Source organism: Vicia villosa, unplaced genomic scaffold (assembly GCF_029867415.1).
Source record: "Vicia villosa cultivar HV-30 ecotype Madison, WI unplaced genomic scaffold, Vvil1.0 ctg.000464F_1_1_1, whole genome shotgun sequence".
Classification (NCBI taxonomy): Eukaryota; Viridiplantae; Streptophyta; class Magnoliopsida; order Fabales; family Fabaceae; genus Vicia; species Vicia villosa.
The window spans coordinates 209,125-231,521 of NW_026705222.1; the positions used below are offsets into that span (position 1 = coordinate 209,125).

The 22,397-nt window shown below is 35.6% G+C and overlaps 2 protein-coding genes across 2 annotated transcripts; one reads left to right on the top strand and one right to left on the bottom strand.

Moving 5' to 3' along the window:
* The first annotated feature begins 1,354 nt into the window (after positions 1–1,354).
* LOC131628557 (protein GID8 homolog) lies at positions 1,355–5,793 on the top strand. Its single transcript, XM_058899387.1, has 7 exons — positions 1,355–1,620; positions 1,763–1,889; positions 2,583–2,742; positions 2,855–2,961; positions 3,987–4,118; positions 4,341–4,497; positions 5,459–5,793. The coding sequence occupies exons 2-7, from the start codon at positions 1,839–1,841 to the stop codon at positions 5,575–5,577; spliced, it is 726 nt and encodes a 241-aa protein (XP_058755370.1). The 5' UTR covers positions 1,355–1,620; positions 1,763–1,838; the 3' UTR covers positions 5,578–5,793.
* Positions 5,794–6,099: 306 nt separating this feature from the next.
* Positions 6,100–6,975, bottom strand: LOC131628558 (uncharacterized). The gene has a single exon (XM_058899388.1). It carries the CDS (start codon positions 6,521–6,523, stop codon positions 6,218–6,220), a length of 306 nt encoding a protein of 101 aa, XP_058755371.1. The 5' UTR covers positions 6,524–6,975; the 3' UTR covers positions 6,100–6,217.
* Between the last annotated feature and the right edge of the window lie 15,422 nt (positions 6,976–22,397).

Here is a 22,397-nt window from a genome sequence, read left to right on the forward strand (position 1 = left end):
CTTAAAGATCGAAGAGCATACAAACGAGAAACGAGGCATTCCGTTAGGAAAAGGCCGTTAGGATCAAAGTAATATAAATTAGAATCTTAGCGTTGGATTTTAGTGTGTTCAAATCTGTACAAATCCTCAATTATACTCAAAGTATCAAAGTGTATAACGAAACGAGTGTTGAGAAATGTACGTATGAATTACCACCATTTTTAATCAATTACCAGTATTTTACTAGTTTTACCTTTATTTTCATCCAAGTCTTTTACATTTCTTTACCTATTTAACGTCGAAACCTTTAATGTTTCTGCATTTACTTTATACTTTTTAAAGCACTCGTTCTTTACTTATAAATTCACCACAAACAATTCAAGAATGTATACAACACAAACATCAAAATCTCGAAAACTATACCATGTCCAAGGATCAATCTAATTGATCCTACGAGTAACTAGAATATAACTATTTTGGAGGACTAGTGCTTGTTTACGAAGTTCCACCGTAAACAGTGGGACTCTATCTACTTCCAAGTTATGCATATGGTATATGCAATGAGACATATATTTCTCCACATGTATCGAGTTATCATTTTCCACCATTTTTATTTATAGGACATGTGTAGCTCGTATAATAACCATATGCTCTACCATTAGGCATTAATCAAGTTAGAATATGCAAGAGGGAACGATGAGAAAAGCTCCTTACTTTTGGTGTTTATTTTATTTAGGAAAATACTTCTTTGAACTCTCAAGGCCCAATTATGAGATTCCCTAATTTGAAAAACTTCTTAAGTTAAACACATTGGATCAAGGAAATGAGTTATGAGGTACTCCCTCCATTCTCTTTTATAAGCAACTTTTGACTCTTAGATTCACTGAATAATTGATGTATTTGATATATATATTTAGTCTAAATACATCATTTATTGAGTGAAACTGAATGTCCAAATTTATTTATAAAAGAGAATGGAGTATCACAACAACATTTAACACATATATCACATTAGTTAATGGCAAAACAATGAATAACGTATGCAATTCAAATTTATCATCAACTAATTTTAAATGTATATAAATATCTTACCTATAATTTTGGTCTCTTTGCATGCGTACGAAACTGGTTCATTCTATTTTAAAATTCTATTATTTTGTTCCATCTCTTAGTTATGTGGACTAAAATTACATTGACATGATATATTTTAAATGATGCGGGACACAACTAAATGATGTAGAAACATTATAATAAATTAATTTTTTTACATGTTATTAATTAAATTACAAAAATAAATCATTTAACCTTTGTTCAAAGGGTTAGTTCAATCACTTTTTCAAAGGAGTCTCAAACTCAACTAAAGATGTATAATCCTACCTATTGGGGGTGTGGATAGTATAGCTTCTACACTTTCAAAGCAATAAAAACCCGGCCCAATTAAAAACGGCAAAAACCGAACCCAATTAGAAACCAAACCAAAAAAAAAATCAAGCCGAAGCACAATCAAGTTCTTGAAGTTCAGAAACCGTTCGATTGAAGAAGTTGAACAAGAAACCATCGTCGCCGTCACCGCACTCTCCGATTCACTCCAATTTCCACCGAAAACGATCAACAATCCATTCCAATCCGAATCACTCCGAGGTAAATTCACTTCATATTCTTCTTTACGGAATTTTCAATCTGAATCAATTGAATAGGGTTTTGAATTTCAAGATTTAGGTTTTTGAAATTAATTATTGATTATTGATCGGAGGAATGTGACGGTTTTGACCTTGAATTGCAGTTTTGGTGCAATTGTTGGGATTCTTGAGGAGTATTGCGTTGATTAGGGTTAAAATGAGGTTCGAGCGTGTGCACTGATGTCATTGTTTTGGATTGTAGTTCGTCAGCTAGCAGAAATTGAGGCAATGGTATTTTACTTTTTCTCTTTACTTTTTGTTTTCCCCAAATTTTATATGTGGATTGGTGTTTATTAATTATCATTATGAATTTTTAATGTTCAAAGGATCTTGAATTTGTGTTTGGTTAAAAGTTCTGATTTTTAAAGAGGTTTAGATAAGGATCTTGAATTTTTGTGTTAATTTGCTATAAATGATGTGGAAAGTGAAGATGTTTAGATAAGGATCTTGAATTTGTGTATTACTTTGCTAGGAATGATGTGGAAAGTGAAGATGTTTAGATAAGGATCTTGAATTTGTGTATTAATTTGCTAGAAATGATGTGGAAAGTGAAGATGTTTAGATAAGGATCTTGAATTTGTGTATTAATTTGCTAGAAATGATGTGGAAAGTGAAAATGTTTAGATAAGGATCTTGAATTTGTGTATTAATTTGCTAGAAATGATGTGGAAAGTGAAGATATGAATATGAGTTTACATGTAAATGTGTAGTCAAGTAAAATGATGAATGTTAATTTCTGTTATTTTGCATAAGACAGAAGTGTGTTTTTAAGAGGTCGTCAAATTTAGTCTTTTTGCTGGAAGTATTTTGCTATATATGACTGGTTATAGTCAATGGGTGGTGGAAATTTAGAGATTCTGATTTCCTTTATGTGTCGAGGAAATGGTGAACTGATGATTTTGTTTTTAAAATACATGTGTAAAGGCGGCATCAAAGAAAGTGATTCCAAGGGAAGAGTGGGAGAGGAAGCTTAATAATGTCAAGATTAGGAAAGAAGACATGAATAAATTGGTGATGAATTTCCTTGTCACTGAGGGTTTCGTTGAAGCTGCTGAGAAATTCCGCAAGGAGTCTGGAACTGAGCGTATCCTTTTTTCTTTTTTTTTTCTTGTTTTTATTCTTTAATTTTATTATTCTTTTGGCGGAGGGTATCTTTTTTGTTGAATCAATTTATGCTTGTCCTTATTGGTCTTTAGCTGACATCGATCTTGCTACAATCACTGATCGGATGGCTGTTAAGAAGGCGGTACAAAGTGGTAATGTTGAAGATGCAATTGAGAAAGTCAATGACTTAAATCCTGAGGTGAGCTTTGCCTCTTCCTTTTTGATATGGGAATGAATTCCATTCTTCCAAAATGATTTAAAGAATTTATTCTTACATCCCTTTCTCCCCAATTTTATTATAACCGCGAAATTTCACTTTCTATTCTATGCAGTATGTACGTAGTCTTCTTTTTAGTTAGCAATCCCCATAAAGCACACATTTTTCATGAACGTGGTCAATTTTATTCAATGCAAATGTTGTCTATGACTGATCAAATTGATGCAGAATTCTAATAGAACATGACACTGCTCTTTTAATTTGGTTAGACTTAGACCTAATCTTGCCGTAGATCTAGTCAATGCGGGATCTCAACACTCCTTTTCTAGCCTGGTGGATGTAATCATTTTCTTAATCAGAATTTAGACAGAAAATGATGCAACCCTTTTTACTTGGTTATCTTGCTATCCCCAATTGTATTATACTATCTCTAGTTGAGAAGGGGTCTAAACACACCCACTTCAAGCCAGTATTAGTTTTTTAGGGTTTGGACAAATGTGGATGGCTCCTCAACAACTAGGACAGGCTTTGATAATATCTCAGACTTTTCTAGACTCATATCTACCCCTTAAACTAACTCTATGGATGAGGATTGCTCGTGTTTTATATGAATTACTCTGTCATATCTCTGGTTGATGTGATATCTTGATAAAAGGGGATATAACTTGCATAAAAGTAGTGCTATTAAATTTGAGTAAATGCTCTGAAGTATTTTCATTTCATTGTGCTGCAAAACTGTTGCTTTCTTATTGTTTCTTATATTTTTACTCAATAATTTAATTTCATGGGTCCATTTGGTATCTTCAATGATTTGTTTTTTAAATGAAAAATTGTGTGGAAATCTCATTTTCCATTTTTCATGAATTTCTTAATGATGACTCCCTCCTTAATTCTTAATGTGTGCTGAACCCATACAAAACAGTTTGTATACATCAGAGCATTCATTGATCTTTGTCTTATTTATATCTTCGATAAAATTAACATCCGTTTTGTAATACTTTCTGCAGATACTGGACACAAACCCCCAATTATTTTTTCATCTTCAGCAGCAGCGGCTGATAGAACTAATCCGAAATGGAAAAGTAGAAGAAGCTTTAGAGTTTGCACAGGAGGAGCTTGCACCCAGGGGAGAGGAAAATGTAAACTCTTATAATGAATTTTTGCGTGTCTCTATTGTCATACTACCTTTATTAGTGATTTATTTCTGGTGTTATTATTAATGGGGGTTCATTAACAATTTTGGTGATAAGTTGCTTTGGTAGCCTGTAGTCAGGAACAAGTAAAATTAGAACGCCTTTTTTTCAGTTTTAATTTGTGGCACAGGCTTGGTGCTAATACAGTGCTTGAAATTTGGTTTCCAGCAAAGCTTTTTGGAAGAATTGGAGAGGACTGTTGCGCTGCTTGCCTTTGAAGACATTTCAAACTGTCCTGTTGGAGAGCTTCTTGACATATCACAGCGTCTAAAAACAGCAAGTGAGGTGAATGCAGCTATACTTACAAGCCAGAGTCATGAAAAAGGTATTTGTTTTGTTTGTTTCAAAAATATGTGTTTTTTTGTATAGAAGCTTTGCCAAATTCACCCCAATTTAGTAACCACTATTCTGTTAGTTTACTTTGTGACGGTTTATTCCTCTGATGGATTAAAACTTGTAATGCTTGTAAGTGATTAACTTTTTGAAATATTTGAATGCGTTAATAAATCTAGATTCCAAGGAATCCGAAAAGGATTTATTATTATTCATATTCTGGGACCAATCATATTTGTAGCTAGTTACCCTATACGTTTTTGGCTATATCATGGTAGTTTAGTTGATATTCTTGCATGCTGTTTAGATGTTGTGTTATACTGTTATGTTTATATATGTCCCAAATCTGGTAATATTTTTCTCTGTGGTGTTCAACTCCTGCAACCAAGCTGTTATTGGAATCCACTTGAGTTGAAGATGCATTTGAATTTTTCTTTTTTTTTATACGACAAACCATTTTCTTCATGCTTAACTCGGATATTGAATTGTATAATATACAAGGATGATAATGTTATGGTCCCTTATATCTTGGATCGTGTTGACAATCCTAGACGTGGTAGAAGCTTTGCTTTGACCTATGAAGGTAGAAGCGGGCTCGTAATTGACAGAGCCTCTTCTTCAATTAACAAATACTTTTTTGGTTATGAATATTGATGATAAAAAAAGGGACCATAACATTATGTATTTTGATTTTATTTTCTGCCGGTTTTAATTGTGTATTTTGAATGAAGTATTACTTGGGTTATTGCTGTTAGCCTGTTAAAACTTCGATTTTTAATTTCTTTCAGTCTTAATTGTGCATTTTCCGAACTAACCTCTGCACTTGTTTGTAATTATGTTATTCTGTCATGTGTTGTGTTATGGGTCTATGGATTGTTTCTAAACTTGTTGCAAAACTTCTAACATACTCTGCCATATCTGTTACTAATATTGACTTTTTTTTCTTCCATCAGACCCAAAACTTCCAAGCTTGTTGAAGATGTTGATATGGGCCCAAAACCAGCTGGCCGAGAAAGCTTCTTTTCCTCGCATAAATGATATAACCACAGCTGTCTTAGAAGATCCCGTTTAAAAACTTGTGACACTTCAATTTGAATGTGAAGATTTTAGGTTCTAGATGAAGTGATTGTTGCCATTGTTGTTAAAAATTGTGTATTACTTTGAAAGATGTTTGAAAACATGTAATGTTCATTTTCTCCTAGATAGTTCCAGTTGTTTTACACTTGTTTTACACTGTTGTACAAAAAGATTGTCAATACAGTCATCTATTCAATTTTTTCCCCTTCAAGTTAACTTTTATACGGTAATCTGTTCGATATATGTGATGATAGCAGAATTCTCTTCACTTCTCTGCTCTGCCTCATTAATGTAAAACAATTCTCTGGCAAAGGTGAAGAACGCTGGTCCTGTTTTCACTTTTCTCTAACCGTGTGCCTAAAATTTATTTAGCAGAGTTATATAACTCAGTTTGCTTAAAACATAGTAATAATAAAAGCATGTAAACAATCAAGTGCTGACTTGTAACTCGTGGCAGAAGTAGAGGATGTATTGTATAGTACGGTAACACAAGGGATGAGAACAAGATCCTCAAAAATAAAAAAAGTGCCAATGTTTTTCATATTACAGTACTAAACTAGAAACATACAAAGAACATAAATTACCAAACATATTAAAAAAACAAATCTGCCTCAACTAACATTGAGATATAATAATTACTTAATCTTGACCCAAATGACATAAACCCAGATTGTGTTATCAATGTCTTTGAGCTCATGAACTTGTCCATCTTCATCTTCATCAATGAATTTCTTCACCGTAGTATCTCTAAGGTGAGAACATGAACCACCTCCATCATCAAAGTTAAGTGCATAACTAGAAGGATCATATTGAAACATGAGCCTCTGTCTTTTCCCATTCTTCAAAGCCCTCTTCACTGCAGCCCTCATCCTCCAAAACAAGCCTCTACAATGCTTCATTCCATAAGCATTAGCCCATTCCAACTTCTCCAACAAACCCATTTAGGTAAAGTGTGAAACTTTGCCAAAAAAGAAAGAAAGTAATAACCTTGTAGAAATTCCCTCAATAGGTATTTATAATGAGAGAGAAAAAAAGTAGTGATGGAGGGGAACAAACAAGACAGTATAAGGGATGGGATGTGAGAATGAAGAAAATAGTTGGAAAGGTAAAAACTTTCAATGTTGGGTTTGGAGAAGAAGAAACATTGAAATAGTAGAAAACAAGGAGCAAAATGTAATCTTTTTGGTGTATCTATAGGAGAGAGTGTAGAGTCTCACACGTTGGGATACTAAAATTCTATTCTCTCTAGTCTCTAGAGAGATTATAGAGAGAGTCTAGAGAGAGAGAGAAAAAGAGAATGGTGTATGGTGTGGTGGGGTTGCAGAGCAGTGGGCAGAGAGCCTCAAAGTGTAATGTTGTTTCTCTATCAGAATCAGAATTGAATTCAGAATGTTGTTGTGACCGTATAACGAATTTTATAGTATAATAATAACGAAACCATGTACTTGATTGTATCTTCTCCGGTTTTTTCTTAACTAAACCATTCTCTCACATTCTTTTTACCATTATTTTATTAATATTAGGTTTCCTTTTTCTTCTCTAGGTGAGATTTTGTTGTATTTTTTAATTCTTAATATAAAAGGATCTCTTTTATCATCAAATCCTTAAGCCTAATTTTTCGGAAATATATTTGCTTTATATTTCATGAAATATGCTAAAACATAGTCTGTTAATGCATTACAAATTAATTCTAATTCTGATCATTAAATTTTAATTATATCTGGTGAGAACATTGATTATGGTGAAAAAATAGAATAATTAATCCTAAATATTAAATTTTGATTCATAAAAATTTATGAATAAAATGAAATCTCTTTCTGTCCGCACCTGATCAGAAATGATCGTTTCGGTCTGCAACTTGATGAACTTCAGAGAATAGGGGGTGTACCTGCAAAGCACTCCGATGTCAAAGTAAGAAAGGGAGTAAACACAACGCAAATACAAAAAGTTTAGAGTGAGAATGAATGAATACCTGACCCTCTAGTGAAAGAGGATATTTATAGCCCCCAGTGTTGGGCCAAGGTCTCCCTATTGAGCCAGATGCCCAGACTCAATATGGAGTCTGCCAGGATCTACGTGTGTAGTGGAGACTAACATGTGGTTTCTAACCTGGTTCAACTGCTCTGAAATACTTGGGAGATGCGGTCTTTTCGGGGAAGGATGACTCTGTAATATTCAGAGAGACGTTGCGACAAATCCTACAGGGAAGTATCCTCGCCGACACATGCGAGAAAGGTAGTTGGCCGAGAGGCACGAGCCAGAGCTTTCGTATGATGAGGGTTGTGCGGGTAGCCTCATCCTCCTCGCCTGTCGGGCAGGTGTTCTTTGGGCCCTTCACCCAGTAACCTCGGATTGTGTCTTAGATTGCCTATTGGGCCGAATGTCGGTCCAGTCCAGAATAAGAGCCCCCAAGTCGTAGTTATTGGACAATGAGCTATGGCTTTAAGTTCAGCTCGCGTTCCCGACCAATGTATGTCTTGTAGGGAGTTCTCGTTTACGGTCGCGATCGGGCGATGCATCGCTCGTTAGGACATGGAGATCTCGCGGGGAGAGTTGGGTGTTGGTCCACGATCGGGAGACGAAATGAAAGCGTGTGGCTAGCTTCGTAGGTGATGTGGCACTGCATTTAATGCGTAATAATAGCCTAGGGAGTAGGGGTAATGATGGCCTAAGCGTGTGTGTGGGCGGTAGTCAGAATACGACACGTCAACCGATGTGTCGTTCCGTCTTCCGTGCAAGCTCTATAAAAGGGCTTAAACCCTTATTGTAGGGGTTTACACTCTTCTACTTCTCTCTAGATTTCTCTGATCCCACATTTGCTTCGCCGCTGCCTCCGCTATTTCCTCCTTCGTAGACTCTCACCCACTAATACACGAGTAATTCCTCTTTTTTTCTTGCGTGATTGTTGCCATTTTGACGTACATTCATCCTTAAGATGCCTTCTCCTCGGGGTATTCAAGCGTTTTGGGATAAACTTCATGTTTAGGGAACGGTGTTCGCAGCGAAATTCATAGAGTTCAAGGTGAACTTCACGTTTTGAGAAACCTTCGTTGGTTTATTAGTGTATCTCCTCGAGGTGTTCAAGAGATTTGTAGTTTTGCTCGCGAAATTCATGATCTCGCTTGGGAGATTGATGATTTTGCTCGTGAGATTCATGGTTTCGCTTGGACGATTGATGATTCCACCCGTGAGATTCGTGGCGTCGCTCGAGAGATTCACGATTTCCTCGCCACGCCTATGCTTGCTCGGTGTCCTTCCCTATGAGGCCTTCATGCTTTTTAGGTTTAAGTTCCAGTGGTTCTTTTAGTTTTGGTCGGCCCCGTCTTTCCTTTGACTCGTCAAGTAAGGGTTTGGTCGGGGAGCGTGTCCCTGTCCTAAAGTGCACCCTTTCACTTTATTTACGATGGAAGGGTGGATTTGATCGTCGAATTCACTGTTTTCCTCTGCTTTTCAGGTCACATGGCCGATCAGGATGAAGGGGTGCAGACTCCGGAGCACGAGGGTCCCATGGTCGACTCTATGAATGATCCCAATCTGGATTGGGTTACCGAGGAGCCTCAGGGTATAGCATCGCATTATGTCGACTTGTTGGATAGTGCGTTCAGAGTAGTCGAGGATAGACTACCGATCAACACCTGAAATTTGAAGGTTTCTCGTCCGCTGGAGATGAAGAGAATATGCTTGTTCTTTGATGACGACCGCTTTCCGATGTACACATTTGTTTTTAAAGAGATGGGTCTCCGCCTTCCTTTCACCGACTTCCAAATCGGGGTATTCGAACACCTAAGGTTGGCACCCTCTCAATTGCACCCAAACGCCATCACCTTTTTGCGGGCGTTTGAAATTGTGTGCGAGTACCTCGGGATTGGGGCCACGGGCAGTCTCTTCTTTCGCTGCTTTAAGATTCAACGATAGACTGTGACAGGGAAGCACAACTAGGTCTCTCTAAAAAATGCAGAGAAAAGACTGTTCAAAATGTTCATGGACTCTATACGTGATTTCAAGGATATATATTACCTTGTTCGTCCGGAGACCAAGGAGGCCTATTCCTCTGTGTAATACGGTGAACTGACTTTTTATCGAAATGTTGCGGTAAGCAAGAGTCGCCACCGACTTTTATTTTATCCAATTATAGAAAGGCTAAAAGAACAGGAAAAGACCTTTTAAAAAGATTTTGAGTTCGGGGGGTAAGTTATACAAAGGGAAGGTGTAAGGCACCCTTTGCATCCATGATTATCCATGGGCTCTTAATTGCTTAGCTCACTTTGTTTGTTTTGAAATGTTTGAAAAGGAGGTGTGAAAAGTAAAAACTTTGAAAACAGAACTTTAGCTTGTAAATAAGCGTAGTCTTTTTAAATTTGATTTGAAAAGAGTGGGAAAAGAGTTTTGAATTTTAGAGCAAGCAATTAATAGCAACTACCCTAAGTTTTAAAGTTTTGTTCTTTTAGTATACTTAGAGGCAACAGGTTTATAAGGCAACAAGCGAGGGACTTTGACTATTTAGTATACTTAGAGGCAACAGGTTTATAAGGCAACAAGCGATAAAGGCAACAAGAGGGATTACCCTAAAGGTGTGTGTGTGGCACAATCACGTGGTTAACTTCAATGACATTTATCTTATAAGTTAGTGATCTAAGTTCAGTTAATAATCTTGCACTCCCTAGAGTTACTAACCACGCAGTTTTAAAATTGCAGAAATTAAAGGCAGGAAAATAAAAATCCTACGCTATTACAATAAACACCTGCAGGGATGGGGGAAACTTAAAAACAGAAAATAAGACGGATCAATAATTAATATAAACATCCTTGAGTGCCTTGATCTTCCTTGAATCTTTGGTTGACTCTGATCATCTGAGAAGAGAATTTAGACAGAAAATGAATGAATAAAAGTTAGTGTAAGAGGGATTCATTGACTATTTGAGGCAACCCTATTTTAGGCAAAGGCAAAATAATTAAAATGATATTTAAAGAAGAAAAGCAGTAGAAACTTAGCTTTTTTTTGATTGATGGCGCGTAGTCGAAAAAACCCTTGATTAACCCTGAAAATGTTAAGAATGAAAAAGAAAGGTTAGTGTATTAAAGTCCCCAACGACTACCAGGGTACTAAGTTAATGGACAACATCTACCTAACAGTGATTAATGATCATGAAGAAATCAGGGTTTAAGGCATAAAATAAATTTAATTAGCCCAAGAAATAATTATCAATTAAAAAACTTTAATTAGATTATTATTGTAAAGAAAATTTGATATTACGAAAAAAACAAGTTTTTGATTAAGTAATATAAACGATTATAAAATTATTATGTGATAAAATAGTTTTATTCTAAAAAAATAAGAAAAACAGTTTATGTAAATAAAAATAAAAAGTAATTGAAAAAAAATCACTTAGCTGATCCAGTATGGTTTAATCTTGAGGGTCCATGGTGGAAGCTCGCTCCATGGCCTTTGGATTTGCTGATCGCTGAATCCAGTGGATGAAATCTGAGGGTGTAGGATGGACTCTCATGGACTGCGCGCGCTGGATCTTGTGAATAAGGCATTGTAAAATAAAAGTCTTTGGTGGGTCTCGAACCTCCCCACTGTTGGTCATCATCCACGCGCGCCAACCAGCGTGAGCGTATATGGTGCGTTTCGGATGTGCTGGCCTCAGGTGATGCTCCAACTTGCTTCAGAGAACGACGAGGAAGCCTTCTTGATCCTCAAATGCCCTTGATTTTCCTTGCAACCGTGTCTGCTATGATGATTTTTTTTCAGAAATTTGTGACTTGGTTAAAGCGGCAGGTTCCCGTCTCCTTGCAGCCAAAATTCTTCCCCTTTATGTTGGGTCAATTGGATTTATATAGAGTGATGTGTTAGGTTAACATAATTGGAAAGAATCAAAGAGATTGGATAAAAAATATTTGATTTGGAGGAGAAGATATTTGATTGAATCTTGATATTTCGTTTTGCTTCGAATCCGCTACCTTCACGGGAAACCTGCTGTTGCAGCTTCTCTCTCCTTTTTTTTTTTTTTTGAATATTTTCTTTGTAGTATCAATTAATAATAATAAAATCTACCAAAAAGAAAAAGACCTATAATAATAATAATAATGAGATTTAAAAGATTTTTTAGAAAAACTAAATAAGGCTAAAAATACTAAGAAATAAAATTCAAAACTAAATAAAAATGATTAAAATTGTAAATCTAAAGAAACAAACTAATAATAATTAGACTAAAACTAAAAGCTATAGAAATCAAAAAAATAGTAATAACAAAATGTCAAAAGAAAGGAGGGCAAATTTTAGGGTATGACAGCTGCCCCTGTTCAATTTTCTTCAACCTGAAGATGTAGATTGGCCTGTGTGCCTGTCGGAGTTTGAAGGTAGAAGGGGATTGAACACTAGAATACCTAAGAAAATTTGCCCTTGCTGATGATGAAGGGACTTTTTGGAGACGGGCTTGAAGATGTCGTCCAAGTGTTGGAAAAGATGTATGAGACGGGCTTAAAGATGCCATCTGATCTGATAGATACGAAAGTCAGAATAAGTCATGCGTTAGACTATATCTGAACTTGAAGTATTGAGAGGCGTTCGTCGGAGATGGGCTTGAAGATGCCATCAGATGTTTGAAGAGTTGTTTGTCTAAAGTAGATGCTTTTCAGACTGGATCATATTCATTGACTGTGTCTGAAGGAGAGATTCTTCAAAATGAAGTAATGTCTTACAGAAGACTATCTTGAGAGGTTCCTGGAAAGGGTAGATCACTGGCTTAAAGAAGGTCGTGATAAGAGACGTCTTAGAGGAAACTACCTGAATAGGTTCAAACAAAGGATAGAAAACTGATGTAAAGAAGATTAGGCTTTAGACAAAGCTCAGGAAGAATTATCTTAGAGAAAACTGACGAAAAAGCTCCTTGAAAGTGCAAGATATGTCTTAGAAAAGATTGGATAAATATTTGAAGAATATTACCTAAAGAGGTTGAGATATGTCTTAAACAAGACTAACCTAGAAAGGCTCCTAGAAAGGATATGAAACGTCTTAAACAAGACTACCTAGAAAAGCTCCTAGAAAGGATGAGAAACGTCTTAGAAAAGACTTCCTAGAAAGGCTCCTAGAAAGGATATGAAACGTCTTAGAAAAGACTACCTAGAAAGGCTCCTAGAAAGGATGAGAAACGTCTTAGAAAAGACTACCTAGAAAGGTTCCTAGAAAAGATGATAAACGTCTTAGAGAAGACTACCTAGAAAGGATAAGAAACGTCTTAGAGAAGACTACCTAGAAAGGTTAAGAAACGTCTTAGAAAAGACTACCTAGAAAGGTTAAGAAACGTCTTAGAAAAGACTACCTAGAAAGGTTCCTAGAAAGGATAAGAAATGTCTTAGAAAAGACTACCTAGAAAAGGTTCCTAGAAAGGATGATAAACGTCTTAAAGAAGACTACCTGGAAAGGCTCCTAGAAAGGATAAGAAAACATCAGGATTGTTATGTGTCTTAACTGAGCGTTAAGATTGAATCGTTGATACGATTCTCTTTGCACCGTATTTGAATGAGAAAGTTCTTTTGATTGAGAGATGACCTGAAAAGGCGAAATTAGTTTTATGCAATGTCATGATGTAGGTATTGTATGATGAGGTTCTCGTAATAAACGAGAGTAATGTATGTTATATATGTATTATGAATGATGCATGGATGGCCTATATAGTCGAAGCATATTGGTAACTTTGTATAGCAATCGCTGGTTGAGAAAATAAATCTTTGTATGCTGCTGGAGATGATGACAAGGTGATTGAGAATTCCTGTCTTTCATTCGAGGATATCCAGCTGGGGATTTTCGATCTTCTCTTGGGATGAGAGTGACTTGAGTGATCTGATCATGATGTGCCCTGATTGGGGATAAGAGAGATGGATAACTGACCAAGTTTCCACTGTGAGTGCCAACTTTACTGCGAACAGTGAGTTTGAATAAACCTTGTTGGAGAAGAAAATTGTGTCGGGGAACTGGCAGTGTCGGAGATGTAAACTCTGTTGGGGAACCAAGTCTTTGTTGGGAAGAGAATATTTGAATATAACTCCTCGAGGATTACTCTGTGGGGATGTTTTGTGAAAACAACTTTGTGGGGAAGATTCCCGGAGATTTCAAATTTTCCATTGCCCTTATGTCTTCAAGTATTTCATCACTTGCTCTCTGGTTGTTTAGCGTATTTGAGAGATTCTTTGAATCTTGACTTGATTGCCCCAGATGAATGGGATAATAGTATGTCATGCCCCTTGTATGCATTAGCCTTTAGCCAACTGAGTTAGGCGCAGGAGATATTTGTGCTTTTCGATGTACTTCTGAAGCATCTTTGTCTGTCTGGAGTACTTTTAAGATTTGTGCTATCATAAGCAACATGCCCCAGTATCATGAAATTGGGAACAATGCCCCTGATTAGTCAAAGTTGGTGGTAGTTTCGACTACGCTTGGATGAATTCCCCTGATTGATCAACACTTCTGAGAGAGTCTTTGAGTCTTGACTTGATTGCCCCAAATATATGAATTCTTACTCAAAAGGGTATTCAACCTTTTTTGTGCCCCTGAGGGTGATCAGTATTTGAGATATTCTCGCTCGAACTCAATGGAGTTCTGAAGACAACTTGTCCCTTGAGAGGATTAAAATTTTCATCTGCAGTTCAGGATGGAAGCTTTCCTGGTGTCAAGTACTTGTTCATATGTAAAGAATGTTTATTATGAGAAATATAATTCTAATGCAAAGTTCATGTTTATCTTGAAGTTTAAAAGAGATTTTTTGAAAGGACGTCAAAACATCGAGTTTTTTGTTTTTTTGTGAAAGGTGGTGCGATACCAACTCAAGCGTTTAGCAAAACTCCTAGGAGTCAGTTTACCGTATTCTCGTTACAGTATGCTTTCGAATTAACCCTGCTTCAATTAGGACTTTTGAGGGTTGTAACGTGGCCAGGTTCACGGTTTTAGAAAAAAAGATTTTTTAGGCTCAAAATTTTATTGGTGCCCACCCCCTTCGTGATGTTCTCCAACCTAAGTTTAGTTAACTTGACGTGAGCATTCCTCCTTCAAGAGGAGCTTAAGACGTACGATTGAGGAGTTGATGAGGTGTTTGGTCATGGCAGTCACTTACCTTTTATTCTTTGGTGTCTGATCTTGAATTTATACACGCGAGTTTGCCCCTTTTGTTGAGGATCTTTTTTGTTTCCCTAACTTTTGCCTGGACAAATTCTTTTGAATTCTGAGTTTGAAGTCCAGCGGGATGCCCTAATTTTGCCTAAGTCACATATCTTCAAGTTATTGACTTAGCGGGCTTTCTTTTCTTTTTTTTTTTAATTCGTTCTTTTTTTTTGAGCAAGTCGTATGATCCTGAGATGTCTTTGATTTGTTGGAAAGATTGTGACTGCCTCATTTCTTGGTCGACGAGGGATAGTCGTTGTTGTATCGTCATATTTGACCTCTTATTGCGCGAGAGATGACCATTGTGGTCTCGACTTTTCCTCAACCTTTTGAAGGATAACCATTGTTGCATCCTTATATGCGTGCTCCTGATGAATTTTGAATGCTCAACCAGGTTAACGGAACACTACCCTGCCCCTGGGTTAAATGTGAGGGTTTTTTTGTATAGAAAAGAAACTCCTACTTCAAGGCTCAAAGGGGTTGACAAGGGATTAACTTCCTTATATCTCGAGTGTTTGGGGATTTGAAACAATGCCTGTACATCATCAACAGGGTTTTACTCGAAAGCACACCATTCGAGATTATGAGTATTATGTGTTCATCATTCTCCCTTCGGAGTTATCATGCTTTATCGTCGAGAGTTTGGCATCACAAGCAAATAAAAACATGTTAGAGCGAGAGCAAATTAATTTTTCAAGACAAACATATTCAATGCATCATTATTATAGTTCAAAAACAAACAAGTATGACATATAAACAGTATTGAATCAAAACAAGAAAGACTATACATGAACATGCATGATGATATAGAGATTGTCAGAGTTGAGGAGATTTTCTCCGTATGGACTTATTGCTTCAGAAGATCCATTGAGTCGAAGGAGAACTTCAAATTTGGCTTTCAGGTACAAATGATGATAACCTTTGTGTCGACCAGGCTTTGAACCTTGTCTCGGAATGGCTGACGATCATCAATTGAATGGTCAAGTGCCCCAAAGTGGAAAACAAACCAAATGTTCGTATCTGAATTGCAAATTACTCCTTGAGGAAGATACCGACGAAGACACATAGGAGTTGTAAGCATCCAGATTCAGGGATTTGAGGAAGAAGATGAGAAACTCATTGTTTGGAAACCTGTTATGCAATGATATGTATGTAAATGCCTATGCAATGTTTTCAAGGATTGTTATGGAATCCAGTTTGCAACATTATAGATTGAACTTGGTTGCAGCTTCATTTGAAGAACTTTGACTTTTCATCTTTGGACGTCCTTTTATAAGAATCAAGCTCACCATATCCAGTGGGTCATAGCCTCTGATTCGGGGTACGGTACTTCTGAATTTGAAGGCATATAGCTAAAGGAAAATGAATCCTCTTGCCCCTTGATAGGAAGTGTGCCTTTGAGTTTTAAGGCATATGTCTAGAGGAAAATAAATCCTCTTGCCCCTTGATAGGAACTGTACCTTTGGGTTTGAATGCATCTGGCTAGAGGAAAATAAATCCTTTTGCCCCTTGATAGAAATTTAGGCTCTTGATAGTCCTTCCATAATAGTACTTGGAAATTATGCGTCCTAAATCCCTAAGATCCTTGAATAAGGTTAGTCCATAGGTTATGTAAAAGCATAAGGTAGTATGGACAAGTAAGTCCTACAAACAAAACCTGCAAGAAAACTAAAGGGTTAGCAGCATACACAAGCAAGTCACACAAGTGTTCCTTAGGTTTAAAGGCTTGCGTGAAGTTCGTAGGTAAGTACCCTCCCCACTGAAGTTAAGTTGTTTCTACCTGTCCTAGAATAGTAACCGGGTTCTATGGTGCTCATATCCCTGATCTTTCTCGCAGGCATTGTCTCAACATGGCACTCGATCGGCCAGCCAAAAGCATCCCTAGAGTCCAATCTCAATGAGTGTAGCATCGAGTATCAACCGGCTTCAGTCAGGGATCCAAAGCCAGCTATCTCGCTACTTCCTATAGGCCAAAGTCAAGTTCAACTAAGGTTCTACGGGCGAATTAGTGCTTGTGACACCACGCGGTAGCCAAATGTCTCCTCGATCATATTCAAGGGCCATCAGGACAAACCAAAGCGTCGCACTAACGGTGGCTACCAGTTCAACCATAACGATACATGTCGTACAGCCTCCCTGGTCTCATGCCACATACCTAAGGTACACTAGATCCGGGTGTAGGATCTTTCACAAAGCAGAATACCCAGAACAGCCTTTAAAGATAAAGCAAACAAGTCAAACAAATTTAAAGTGATCCTAGCTCTAAGGTAACCCCTCTTTTATTCGAAAGCATCCCCAGCAGAGTCGCCAGTTCTGTAATACGGTGAACTGACTTTTTATCGAAATGTTGCGGTAAGCAAGAGTCGCCACCGACTTTTATTTTATCCAATTATAGAAAGGCTAAAAGAACAGGAAAAGACCTTTTAAAAAGATTTTGTGTTCGGGGGGTAAGTTATACAAAGGGAAGGTGTAAGGCACCCTTTGCATCCATGGTTATCCATGGGCTCTTAATTGCTTAGCTCACTTTGTTTGTTTTGAAATGTTTGAAAAGGAGGTGTGAAAAGTAAAAACTTTGAAAACAGAACTTTAGCTTGTAAATAAGTGTAGTCTTTTTAAATTTGATTTGAAAAGAGTGGGAAAAGAGTTTTGAATTTTAGAGCAAGCAATTAATAGCAACTACCCTAAGTTTTAAAGTTTTGTTCTTTTAGTCTTTCGGGCGAAAGGGTCTATCCTTACCATGAGAAGGCAGGAAGTCTTTCAATTGGATGTTGAAAGGGTCATCGAGGTATCGTTCTCCATAAGACTGTCCCTTGCCATAAAGAGGGCAGGTAGTCTAAGGGAAGAATATAATAGTCATTTAAGGCATCATGCGAGGATACCTTAGCAATAGGACAATCATCTTATTTTTCCGAGGCGACATCGAGGGACTAGATGATTTTTATTCTTTAAGGCAACCTTGCTTTAGGTATCCTCGGAACCGAGGGACTTTGACTATTTAGTATACTTAGAGGCAACAGGTTTATAAGGCAACAGGCGATAAAGGCAACAAGAGGGATTACCCTAAAGGTGTGTGTGTGTGGCACAATCACGTGGTTAACTTCAATGACATTTATCTTATAAGTTAGTGATCTAAGTTCAGTTAATAATCTTGCACTCCCTAGAGTTACTAACCACGCAGTTTTAAAATTGCAGAAATTAAAGGCAGGAAAATAAAAATCCTACGCTATTACAATAAACACCTGCAGGGATGGGGGAAACTTAAAAGCAGAAAATAAGACGGATCAATAATTAATATAAACATCCTTGAGTGCCTTGATCTTCCTTGAATCTTTGGTTGACTCTGATCATCTGAGAAGAGAATTTAGACAGAAAATGAATGAATAAAAGTTAGTGTAAGAGGGATTCATTGACTATTTGAGGCAACCCTATTTTAGGCAAAGGCAAAATAATTAAAATGATATTTAAAGAAGAAAAGCAGTAGAAACTTAGATTTTTTTTGATTGATGGCGCGTAGTCGAAAAAACCCTTGATTAACCTTGAAAATGTTAAGAATGAAAAAGAAAGGTTAGTGTATTAAAGTCCCCAACGACTACCAGGGTACTAAGTTAATGGACAACATCTACCTAACAGTGATTAATGATCATGAAGAAATCAGAGTTTAAGGCATAAAATAAATTTAATTAGCCCAAGAAATAATTATCAATTAAAAAACTTTAATTAGATTATTATTGTAAAGAAAATTTGATATTACGAAAAAAACAAGTTTTTGATTAAGTAATATAAACGATTATAAAATTATTATGTGATAAAATAGTTTTATTCTAAAAAAATAAGAAAAACAGTTTATGTAAATAAAAATAAAAAGTAATTGAAAAAAAATCACTTAGCTGATCCAGTATGGTTTAATCTTGAGGGTCCATGGTGGAAGCTCGCTCCATGGCCTTTGGATTTGCTGATCGCTGAATCCAGTGGATGAAATCTGAGGGTGTAGGATGGACTCTCATGGACTGCGCGCGCTGGATCTTGTGAATAAGGCATTGTAAAATAAAAGTCTTTGGTGGGTCTCGAACCTCCCCACTGTTGGTCATCATCCACGCGCGCCAACCAGCGTGAGCGTATATGGTGCGTTTCGGATGTGCTGGCCTCAGGTGATGCTCCAACTTGCTTCAGAGAACGACGAGGAAGCCTTCTTGATCCTCAAATGCCCTTGATTTTCCTTGCAACCGTGTCTGCTATGATGATTTTTTTTCAGAAATTTGTGACTTGGTTAAAGCGGCAGGTTCCCGTCTCCTTGCAGCCAAAATTCTTCCCCTTTATGTTGGGTCAATTGGATTTATATAGAGTGATGTGTTAGGTTAACATAATTGGAAAGAATCAAAGAGATTGGATAAAAAATATTTGATTTGGAGGAGAAGATATTTGATTGAATCTTGATATTTCGTTTTGCTTCGAATCCGCTACCTTCACGGGAAACCTGCTGTTGCAGCTTCTCTCTCCTTTTTTTTTTTTTTTTTTTGAATATTTTCTTTGTAGTATCAATTAATAATAATAAAATCTACCAAAAAGAAAAAAGACCTATAATAATAATAATAATGAGATTTAAAAGATTTTTTAGAAAAACTAATTAAAGCTAAAAATACTAAGAAATAAAATTCAAAACTAAATAAAAATGATTAAAATTGTAAATCTAAAGAAACAAACTAATAATAATTAGACTAAAACTAAAAGCTATAGAAATCAAAAAAATAGTAATAACAAAATGTCAAAAGAAAGGAGGGCAAATTTTAGGGTATGACACTCTGCCTAAGAATTGGTGACCCTGGTGGACGAAGATAACAATGTGCTCTATGACGGTTAGGTTCGGACTGAACTGGTTTCACTGTTCCCCTTCCATTGGTTCAATGGGCACTTCGAGGGCAGCCCCCAGTTTTATTTTGTCGAGGATGGGGAGTTGGATGAAAAGGATAAGAAATCCTACGCGGTTCTTTGTAAATTTGTGGACGGTTTCCTCCCCGTCAAATGGGCGACGAGGGAAGGGAATGACATACTCGGTGAAGATGACGAGCTTGTGTTGAAGGCTCGAGCTATTAATAAAAAAGCGTTTCTCGCGTGTAAGACGCACGGGGAAGCGAAGACACTCTTAGGTATATGCTCAAATGCAATTTATTGTTTTTTACTTTGTGCATGAGTATTATTTGATCCTTGGGTGTTCAAAAAGATTTAATTCTAGAAACCCAATTCAAACCTCATTTTCTCGTGTTTCATTGAACTTTCACTATTCTCAGACCGTCTCATCAACTTATACTTCAATACTTCTCTCTTCAAAGATGATAGCAAGAATTTGGAAGACAACTATTCCGAGATCGCTAAATGCCCATTAAGACCGACCCAATTCTTAAACCCAATCCAACAAAGATTACTCCATTCGTTAACAAATATAGGGACCTTCACTTCGTCATATGTAATAAGAACACACCCTCCTCCATAATCTCCACCATTGATCATCCAACAATCATCTGCAGTCCATGCGAGATCAAGAAGGCATGATTCTAACCGTCTCCTCTATATAAGTGTGACTCTTAGTCATGTCCATGTATTCTTCTCATCCACAGTTATAATAGTTCCATCTCTCTCATATAATAACTTAAGCATTAAAGTGCTAAACTTACAGGTACCCCATATTTAATTACTATACTGTGAGTGTAACTGCGATATTAAAAATTTCTCTACAATAATCTGCTCTAACCTTTCATCTACTTTTGTACTTTTGTTCCAGGATAAAATAATACATATCTATATTTAAAATAGATACATTTAACTACAAAAGTGATTTTTCTTAATGCCATACTATAAATTATATTTAGGTAAGCATATGTGCACTGATTAACCCACCCACAGTCACACACACACAATTTATATGATATAATTTCTCTTTAACACATCAAATAATTTTTGATTGATGTTAAATTTTATAGATATAATTTATATGATACTAGTAATAGTTTTCAATCCAACAATAATTTTTTTATATAAATATACGATAAAGAATTATCGAAGGTGTTATGTTATTAAGTTTGACACTTTGATATAAGGTAAATATTGTTTGTTACCGTTTTATATATTTCTTGAATTTTTTAAGTTTGAGTTGGAATAATTTGTAACTCTTTTTGGTATGAAAAGGCAATCAATGAATTATTATTATTTATTTTAAAATCAGTAAAGTTAATCGTTGGTAACTCAATTGGGTGATTTAAGATATTTTGCCAAATAAAAAAGTGTATTTTCTCGACGACGTTGTTCTTGTCATACCTATAGAAGTTAATTGTTGATGTAATGTTCATTTAAAATAAATACGTGTCATAAATAATAATAATAATAATAATAATAATAATAATAATAATAATTATAATAATAATAATAATAATAATAATAATAATATAATAATAATAATAATAATAATAATAATTATAATAATGATAATAATAATAATAATAATTATATAATAATAATATTAATAATAATAATAATAATAATAATAAATTTAAGTGCAAATTTAATTCTTTAATTTTATTTTTCTAAACCCTGTTTCTCTCATTTTAAAAGTAAGGTATTTAGTCCATCTATTTTAATATTTTTTAAGATTTAGTTCTTCATTCGTTTAAGTGTCATTTTTATGACGTGAGAGAATAATTGATGGTATGTCATGACTTAGTTACTTTCAATGTCATTAGACATTATTATTTATTATACAAATAATATAATTATTATATTAAAATAAAAAACAAAAAACAAAAATAATTTAACCTAAATAAAATTGAAAACACATAAACTATCATTTAATCTAAATTGTTATTGCGAATAATATGTACAACCTTAATGTATGCGGGCCATTAAATAATATGTACAACATGCTTTGCAACAAAATTTAGAGGCTCTGTCTTAGGAGAGGTTACTTTATCTCTAAGAAAGTCTTTTACGACGCCAATGGGTTGGATCGGATTTGACCTAATCCGTTATTCAATCTGTTCACATTTCAATAGGTTAGGTTCGCCGTCCAATTCGTAATTTCATTATCAAAACTTGAATCGATCCGTTCATTTATGGGTTGGATTTGGTTCGTGGGTTGTCTTTCAAATTAAAAAATAATATATATTTTTTCAATTTAAAAATATTATAACACAATTCAATACATTTATACTCATTTCTAAAACACAAAATGGATGAAGCACATCATATAATATCTAATAATATTCATCAACATGACATTACACTAGATAATAGTATAAAATTCCACAAGACACATTATTTTTATAAAATACATAAGTTGGAAATTATACAATAGAAAATTAGAAACAACATTTAGTCTTAAAATTACGTAAACTCATTGATTTAGTAGTATTATAGGTGGAGGATAATTTTTTTTTTTGGAAAAATTATGGTTAGTACTGAGATAATAATTTTATATTTCTATCTAAAAAAATAATAAAAAATAAGAAATTAGTATTGTAACATCAATGGGTTGGGTCAACAGGTCCGCGGGTTGCAAAACTCAAACCCAATACCTAAACCAAAACCAAAACCAAAACTATATGAATGGTTGCAGGTTGGGTTGGATATACCCGTAAATGAACGGATTTAGGTAATTTAAGAGTGGG

What these genes read in the sequence shown, in the direction of transcription:
- LOC131628558 (XM_058899388.1), bottom strand. Translation starts at nt 6,523, where the DNA reads ATGGGTTTGTTGGAGAAGTTGGAATGGGCTAATGCTTATGGAATGAAG.
- LOC131628557 (XM_058899387.1), top strand. Translation starts at nt 1,839, where the DNA reads ATGTCATTGTTTTGGATTGTAGTTCGTCAGCTAGCAGAAATTGAGGCA. An exon ending in CAAGGAGTCTGGAACTGAGC is followed by an intron (nt 2,743 to 2,854) that starts GTATCCTTTTTT and finishes ATTGGTCTTTAG; the next exon opens with CTGACATCGATCTTGCTACA. An exon ending in TCAATGACTTAAATCCTGAG is followed by an intron (nt 2,962 to 3,986) that starts GTGAGCTTTGCC and finishes TACTTTCTGCAG; the next exon opens with ATACTGGACACAAACCCCCA.